The sequence below is a fragment of the Limanda limanda genome, chromosome 18, assembly GCF_963576545.1.
Source record: "Limanda limanda chromosome 18, fLimLim1.1, whole genome shotgun sequence".
In the NCBI taxonomy this organism is placed as follows: domain Eukaryota; kingdom Metazoa; phylum Chordata; class Actinopteri; order Pleuronectiformes; family Pleuronectidae; genus Limanda; species Limanda limanda.
Window position 1 is genome coordinate 5,409,065 of NC_083653.1, and position 8,628 is coordinate 5,417,692.

The following is an 8,628-nucleotide window of genomic DNA, read 5'->3' on the forward strand; positions in this document are numbered from 1 at the left end:
CTTCTCTCACCCACTGCTCTCATCTGCAGGATCGACAGGAAAAAGGATAAAACCGAGAGGAAGATCCTGGACAGCCAGGAGAGGGCCTTCTGGGACGTCCACCGACCTGTGGTCAGTGAGCCTCTGTCTGTGCATGGGAGATTACCGCCCGCGCACTTTCTCTTCCATCCACCTGCTGTGTCATCTCAATCGCTCCATGGCTCTGTTTGGGTTTTGTAGGCATGTGTTAAGAAATGTGGGGTTTGTTTTTCTCCAGCCGGGATGTGTGAACACCACAGAGATGGACATAAGAAAGTGTCGACGCATGAAGAACCCTCACAGAGTCAAGAAGGTACGAGCTGCGGTCAAAGGGATTTCATAAAAACACAGTTAAAGGTGACGTTAATTGTAGAAAATCCTTTAGTGGTTTGACAAATAAGGAAATTACATCAACGCTGTTCCTGAATATGATTTATTCACCTGCATCATTTTTCTGTATCTACAACATAATGCACTGGGGATTTCTCGCTACCTGCTCTCTTGCCTTTTTCTTCCCTGCAAGAAAATAACAAGGCTCTGTTGCTTCCCCTGTTTCTCCTCATGCATGGTGTTGGATGGGATCAGTCGGTGTACGGTTTGGCAGAGGAGGGAACGCAGGCTCAGAGTCCCATACACACTCCTTCACACCTCAGCAGGAAAGGCACCAAGGAGGACGTCGAGAAAGAGGTGAATTGCCAAACTGATGAAGTCACGTTAAAAAAAAAACGTGATTTGATTTCCTTCCAGATAAGATTAGCAGCCACAGAGAATCGTTTTGAATCGATATTTCGCTTTAATATGCTCCAGTTCGGTCGTGGTGATTCTTCCTCAGGCTGAGAGTTTTAACCTTGATGATGTTGTGTGCAAACGGAACAACACACGACCTTGGCGTTAGCACGTGTGTGACACAGAGGTCACTGGTGGTGTTGGTGGTGGTGGTGGTGGCTGCCTGATGAATGCATCACCTGGTCAGTTTGACAGAATGAGGGGGCGGAGCTAGTTGACAGGCATTCAATTACAGGAGAGAAGGAAGTTAGAGTAAAAATAAAAATCCTTCTTTTCCTTTGATAGTTGTTTCCATAGTTAATGAATATCACAAACAAAAGTGATCACTCCACTTGAAACACTTTCGAAAATATGAATGTAAAGTGTCTCTGAACTCTGACCTCTGTCTGTTTCAGATCTTTTTCCTGAACCTGCAGTTGGATCGTCACTGTATGAAAATGTCTAAAGTCGCTGACAGGTACTGGACACGTCTAATCTTTCTCTTGTCAGTCCCCATGTCACTGTAGGATAATATTTATTATTAAATTATAATAATAATCGGCAGAAGAAGAATAAAACAAATCATTATTTATATAGCACTTTTCAAAATCACAGTAACATGGTCCTTTACTAGTTAAAAAATGAAAATTGAAGGCAAAAAATAACAAACAAAAGCAATTTGAAGATCACACAGCAATAGAATATTGATACAGAAATAAAAACTGTTACAGATGAGAAAATCAGATCAAAGATAAAATGTTAGATCAAAAGGTCAGGATGAGGTTTTCCCTGTATCCCGTGTAGTAAGACTGAATTATTTATGAATGGGGAAATGTTCAAAAGATCCTCAGCGCTGGAATAAGGATAAAGGCTCGAGGCTGATGTTCCTCAACGTTTTATGGATGTTACATTTAATGTGGGGCTGTTGTGTTTAATTAGTTGTACTTGTGTAATTCGTGTTATTTTTCCCCCTTCCTGTATTTATCATGAGAGAAACACACGGCATCCACACACACACAAGCTCCTCCTTCCTGACAGTCTCATCCCCTGCTCAGTCGCTCAGGACGGCCTTTACTCCCCCAGCGGAGCAGGAAAACAGATTATTGCTTCCTCGCTGCTCCCCCGCTCCGCCTCCTCGACCCTTTGACCTCCTGTCGTCACGCGTGGAGCTGAGTTCAATCGGTGCTTCGCCGTGCGGTAACTTCGGCCGTTAATCTAAAACCATGCGAGAAGCGACATGACAAGTGTCAGGAATCACGTTGGTTTATAAGAATCCAAATTATGGTTATCGTGAATGTTTGAGTCACTTGTTGGGTCAGTGAGCAGATCACACTTCTGTGGTTGGTCAAAGATCCAGGATTTTGAGGTGATGACGTGTCACAGATGAAGATATTAATGTGATGACTTAACCAACACAGGTAGAAAATCCCTTCCTGATGTGTTTTGTCAGGAAGTGATTTTTTACTCTGGTTAAAGAACATCTAGTCTCATCCTCAGGAGGAATAAAGAGGATTTCTAAATGGTTGCCGTGGTGCAGGAAACAATCTCCTCTCTGTTCTGATGCTGCTGCTGTTGATGCTCGTTCCGCTTCGCTGCTTCTCTCACTTGTTGTTTATCTCGATTTTGGAAGAAGAAGCTTCACGTCTGAGCTTTGCTGATTCGGATTAGAACAGATGTTCTGCAGCGAACCAATTTACTTTTTGTTTTGTTAATTTATACGGTTTACTTCTAAAAAACATTTGCAAGTAAACAGATGGAATATTGATCTCACTGAACAAATAGGTAAACTGTCACTATTAAACTCTGGCTGTGCATTCATCCTCCTCTCCCCCCCCCCTGTGTGTGTGTGTGTGTGTGTGTGTGTGTGTGTGTGTGTGTGTGTGTGTGTGTGTGTGTGTGTGTGTGTGTGTGTGTCAGTCTGATGACCTACACGGAGCAGTACATGGAGTATGACCCGTTTGTGACGGCCACAGAACCATCAAACCCCTGGACCAGCGATGATCCGTCCTTCTGGGACGTGGAGGCGAGGTAGGAGAAACCAGACGGCGCGGCGGAGTCACCGTCACAGCCAGCGAACACTTCAACTCTGTTTTACTGAATAAATGAATCCACACTTCACACACAGACACTGGCAGCGAGGCTGGAAGTCAGGGAAGGTTCATGAAAATGACTTAAACGCAGTGCAGCAGTGGAATAACTGTGATTTTCATGACAAACAGCATTTTACACCACAACAGAAGCAAAGACCAACTTACTGTACGTCAAGGCAGCACAGGAGCATAATTCAGCGGTGGTCAATTTGTTCTGCATCATCTACACTAGCATCTCAGCTGTTCAAGCATCTGTTAAAACACCAGGTGAGTGAGTTTAAATTCGCCGACCTTGAGAAGTGACAAAGAAGGAAACCTCCTGCCAGCGCTTAATGGAAATCAACTGGCATGAAGAATTTAACCTACGCAGAATATAGAAGGTCAAATAATCATCTTATAGCAGAGAAATCAAGCAGAATCGTTCAATGAGCTGTTATCTGAAGGTTATTATCTCAGCAGGCGCTCATGTCTCTCAACAGGTTTCACTAGACTCTGAGTTTATCTGTTTATATGCAAGAGTTAATTCAATTTATTAGATAATTTCTTAGATTTATCAGATTGGTCCACAGCGTAAAACCCACATAATATTAAAAGCAAAAATGAAGATGAAAGAGAAAACTGTCAGTGTCTCTTCAGCTTCAGATCACAATTGTTTTTCCACTTGAATGCATCAGATCAGATTTGATTCCAATGGTCTCTTCCATTCCCGGGCACAAAACCACACTTCAGAAATCAATCACGTTAGGTTTTGAGTGTTTATCTGTTGCCGTCCTCGCGCCGAAGCCTCTCTCCGCCATTTCCATGTAATTCAATCTCCTCTAAACTAATCTCTCAACTCCCTGCAGCAGCTTCAGCAGGTAGATGTTTATACCCGTCCTCTCCCCTTTCTCCCAGTAAGGAGCCCAGTCAGCAGCGGGTGAGGAAGTGGGGCTTCTCTCTGCAGGAGGCCCTGAAGGACCACGCGGGACAGGAGCTCTTCCTCAAGTTCCTGGAGTCGGAGTTCAGCTCGGAGAACCTGCGGTGAGACCACACACACACACACACACACACACAGACACACACACACACACACACACACACACACACAGAAGATGCAACATTTTTTTTCCCAATTCGTGATAACTTTTACATTCGCAGTTCCAGCCAATGGATTTGTTAGTGAATAATTAAGGACGTGGTACTTTTCAGGGAAAGATAATAAATCCAACATGCTCAAACAAAATATTCCTGCGACTGTCCCTGGTCTCCAGTTTATCTCACGGATGCTTCTGTTTGAAATCCAAGCTGCACAAAAGCATCGTGCATTTCCACTCTCGAATATTCAGATGCTTTTCTCTGCCCTGAAAGTAGCCGGAACCGAAAAGATTTCTTTCTGGCGTCCCTGTTGTTCGAGCCTACCACTTCAACCCACTTGCACATGGTTTCCACTTTCCAGCGGTTTGGCTCCTGAGATAGAAAAAACCTTGCAACACACAAAGAAAAACAACAACACTCACAGAAACCGATAATACAACCGGGAATAACACGAGCAGGGGAAAAAAAAATAATCCTGTTGAGCTGGGTTATTGCACAAATTAGTTTTACAAAACACCAAAGAATACATTTAAATGCTGGAAATGTGCAGAGTGAAAGCATGAAAAGGTTCAGTTGAAAAACAAGTTTATAAAAACTAGATCAAATGATGTTTCGGTGATTCATAATGGGAAACTAGGTTTAAAAAGAGAAGTGCAGAGTAATACAGGAATGGAAAATGTTATTTAAAAACAAGGAGGCAATACAATTAGATTTTGTCTTGGTGGTATATAATAAAATCACACTTAACATATTTTAAGTTGCTATTCTAGCGATTGTTCAGAGCTTTAGATCCTAGGAATCGATCCTGCTGATTGAGATGGTATTGAATCATTAAACAGTTCAATGCTGGATTCATCAGACCAGGTAATTGTGCTCCTCGAGTCCTTTAGGTGGCGCCGTGCGTCCGTCACAGAGGAGAAGCTTCATTCTGGTCACTCAGCCGTAAAGATCTGATCTGTGGAGAGCAGCAGTGATGGTTGTTCTCTGAGCAGAACGTTTTCTAGCCTTTCTCCAGATCTGTGCCTCAACACAGACCTGTACCTGAGCTCTGTGGTTTCTTCTCTGTCATTTTTAGCTGTGAGACCTTATGTAGACCACAAACTGGAGATAAAGATGAACGACAAGTCTCCACTTCCTCCTGTTTAATTCAAATGAAGCTGTAATATTGGATATAAGTTTTATTAGATTGAACATTTCGGCGAATCGGAAAAGTCAAAGTATACGTTGAATAACATTTTTCAAAAAGGACTCTTGATAGTTCTTATCACACTGATGTTTTTTCATGTTCCATCTTCTGACATGGAGGAGGGGGGGTTTATGAGTGTAAAGCTGCAACAGAACAAAATGTGAAATACACGAAGGGGTTGAAGTACTTTCTGAATGTCTGCAGTTCTCACACATTTAGTTAACGAAGCACAAAGATTAGAATAAATTCAATCTGAGAGAAAGATCTGGAATCACAGGGTCTGGGGCTGAAGAGTGAGGCTTTGTGTGAGATGAAGAGCGTCCACCCTCATCACTCACCTGCCCTCGCCTCCCCGAGGCTGTCCCACCGGCCTCCTCACCCCTGGTCTCCCTTTTTCCGGACCTGTAATTGCTTTTGGTTTTATGATGGTGAATCAACAGAGAGTGAGTCACAGCGGGTGTGAAGTGGAGAGAGAGAGAGACACAGCCCAGAGGTGCCTCCTCTCAATAGAACTGAACCTGTCCACAGATCAATACTCATAGAAACTAATATAGGAGGCAGTGGACCTGTGGCTCCCAGTTCAACACCTGCTTCCCTTCCACTTATATCCAAGATTAATGTCTTAATATGTTTAACACGTTATTCTTCCCCACAGCAGTGTCCGTCTGAGATTGAGTATTTTTAGAATGAAGTGGAAAATGTGTATGCTTGCGTAGTATTAAAAATAAAAATCCAAGTAGCCTTAAAAAGATCTTTGAAATTCCAGAATCCTTAAAGGTTCAGTTTGCAGAATTGAGTGACATCTAGTGGTGAAGTTGCGTGTTGCAGCTGAGGACCCCTCCCTTTCCATGAGTGCTTACTCTACCTGAGAGGGTTTTCTTCACTGCTCCAGGTTCTGGTTGGCGGTGCAGGACATGAAGAGGAGGCCTCAGCAGGAGGTCACACAGAGGGCGCAGGACATTTGGACGGAGTTCCTGGCCGAAGGAGCTCCCAGCTCCATCAACCTGGACTCCCACAGCTACGAGCGCACCAGCCACAACCTGAAAGACCCCGGACGCTACAGCTACGTGGACGCACAGGTGGGGCGACACACGACACAGAAACCATTCCCCACTAAATAACTCATTTATACGCCATATAATCCTTATAAACTTATATTGATGAATCTCAGCCTGTGCACCAGCTCCTTTGCAGCGAGGCCTGAAACTAGAGCTGATATCTCACTTTTAATTTCCATCTCTTCAGCTGATCAGCGCTGCCTCTTCAGAAACTCGATCCCACTCTGTCGTCGGCCTCATTTATCTTCATCCCCTGCTTCGTCAATATCAGCTAATGGGTTTATATTGTGGGGCGATTTCTAGACGATGCGCCCGGCTGCGTGAAAGAGAAGGATTGTGAGAAGGAATGGAGGGTTTGAGGGTAGGTGGGGGGTCTTAAAAGGGAAGAGCTAAATAAAGATTATATTCTGGCAACAGGCTACAACCTTCTTCCTTCCTCCGTGACCGTCTCCGTCAGGTTACTCTGCCTTTCCCCTTCTGTCGCTCACCCTCGTTCTCCATTTCAATCCAGGACCACATCTACAAACTGATGAAAAGCGACAGCTATGCACGCTTCCTGCGCTCCAACCTGTACCAGGACCTGCTGATGGCGAGGAAGAAAGTACGTGTGTCAATCCATCACACACCCGTGTCCCGACTGTATTCTGTCACGTAGCGGATTTCCCATTTTAGTGTTGATGCAAGAACTGTCAGCTGCTCTCAAGGGTCGATTTGTATAAAGGGGCGTCAGTCATTTTTCTTTTATTCACCCAAACTGTGAAAAATGTGAGAAATGATTGAAATCTTCAATCTCCTTGGACAAGTTTTCAAGTTTCCAGCTGTCTGGTTCCTTAGATAGAAAATACTCACAGTAACCATAATACACATAGGAATAACAGGGAGTCAAATAAATATCTGTTTTAAACTCTGAAAGTCTTCACTCGTTTCCACTTTATTTACTTTCTCTTTATTTACTTCCTCTGTGACTCTGCAGCCGGAGACGGAGCAGGGACGACGCACCTCCCTGGAGAAGTTCACTCGCAGTGTGGTGAGTGTTCCACCGTCTCTCTGCTTGTCACAAAAATGCATTTGTTAAAATACAATGAATTCTAGCCAAAGACACATCTGGTTTGTTTCCCAGTCTAAAAATAAAATAATCAGCTTATATTGGGAGTGAAATTTGAGCAACGTAGGAAAAAACCTTCCTGTATGAAGATGATGTGAAGCTGTTCCTGGATTATTAGTTATGAAACATTTTCTTGTTTTCCTTTAGTTTTTTGCTCACTCAGTTTGTACTTTTACAAGTTCCAATGTAATTATAGCCTGAGCTCAGTGATTCAGACGTCTTTTACTTCTATTGCTGCTCGACCACTGGGACGTGTTCTCTTCACTCATTAAATCAGCAGAGCGTTTAAAAATGAACCAAAAAAACCCGAACAAATTGCTCATCGCACTAATTTAAGTGTCCAGAGCATCGCTTGCAGTTTACTCAGAACAGAAGCACAGATACTTGTGTTAAAAACTACTCATGTAAAGTATAAGTAGTGATTCAACCTCTTTACTCAAGTAGAAGTACAGATACTACTCGTACTAATACCTGCTACTGTCATAAATCCAGATCTAAATCTATCCAGACAAATAGGAGCATGAGGGATTATAATCAATAAAGAAAATAATCTCAGTTTAAATTCTAAAATGATATTCTCTTGTAATATCATTGTTTTATATTGATCCTACACTGTGAATATCCACCAGCCCGTATTTCCAGAGCAGGTCCTTCCTCTCTTCCACCTCTTCCTCCCTGGCTGCTCTTTTTAAATCCCCAGGAAAGCCTTTAGAGTCGCTGGCATTGAGACAGCTGTCCCCCTGACCCCCCCCCCCCCCCCCCCCTCTCTCGCTGTGTCCCTTCTCGCAGGGCAAGTCGCTGACGGGCAAACGACTCACGGGCCTCATGCAGTCGTCCTGACCAGGCCTGGATCCAGAGTAGGAAGAACCAGACCCGGAAGAGCCGCTTACACCTGGGGAGCAGGCGGAGAAGTGCCCCCCACCTCGGGGCGTTTGGGTGTGGCTGCGGGAGGCGGGTGGGAGAAACCCCGACGAGCCACCATGCGCCACACTGGACCGCCGCCACGTTTGAACCCCTCCACCCCCCCCACCCCCCTTCACCCCTCCACTCGGATTTAGTTGAAGAGGAGCGACAGCATGCAATAAGTCACCAGACCTGACACCAGGACAGTGCTGTCACAGGGGAAAACTATGCTTCTCTTCTCGAGGAGGTTTCTACTCGGACGCCTGCGCCTCAGCGGCTCCTGTTGTTTCTCTCTATCTACTCTCTACACTCATGTTATCATGGCGGCTGCAGAGGCCTTCACTTTACTTTCAGCGATATAAACATGGAATGCTTGAATGCCTTGACTGATGTCAAACAGAGACTTCATTAATGCCGTAGCTAGTTTTA

At 44.3% G+C, this 8,628-nt stretch overlaps 1 protein-coding gene across 2 annotated transcripts in view; it reads left to right on the plus strand.

The window, feature by feature from the left end:
• Positions 1-8,136, plus strand: part of LOC133024497 (regulator of G-protein signaling 6-like) — a 52,181-nt gene extending 44,045 nt beyond the window's left edge. For both annotated transcript variants that reach the window (XM_061091626.1, XM_061091629.1), the window contains 10 exons: positions 30-111; positions 257-331; positions 604-705; positions 1,200-1,261; positions 2,701-2,811; positions 3,768-3,893; positions 6,026-6,212; positions 6,703-6,792; positions 7,165-7,218; positions 8,086-8,136. In XM_061091626.1, coding sequence (XP_060947609.1) covers positions 30-111; positions 257-331; positions 604-705; positions 1,200-1,261; positions 2,701-2,811; positions 3,768-3,893; positions 6,026-6,212; positions 6,703-6,792; positions 7,165-7,218; positions 8,086-8,136 — 940 coding nt within the window. The remainder of the gene's footprint in view (positions 1-29; positions 112-256; positions 332-603; positions 706-1,199; positions 1,262-2,700; positions 2,812-3,767; positions 3,894-6,025; positions 6,213-6,702; positions 6,793-7,164; positions 7,219-8,085) is intronic.
• The last annotated feature ends 492 nt before the right edge of the window (positions 8,137-8,628 follow it).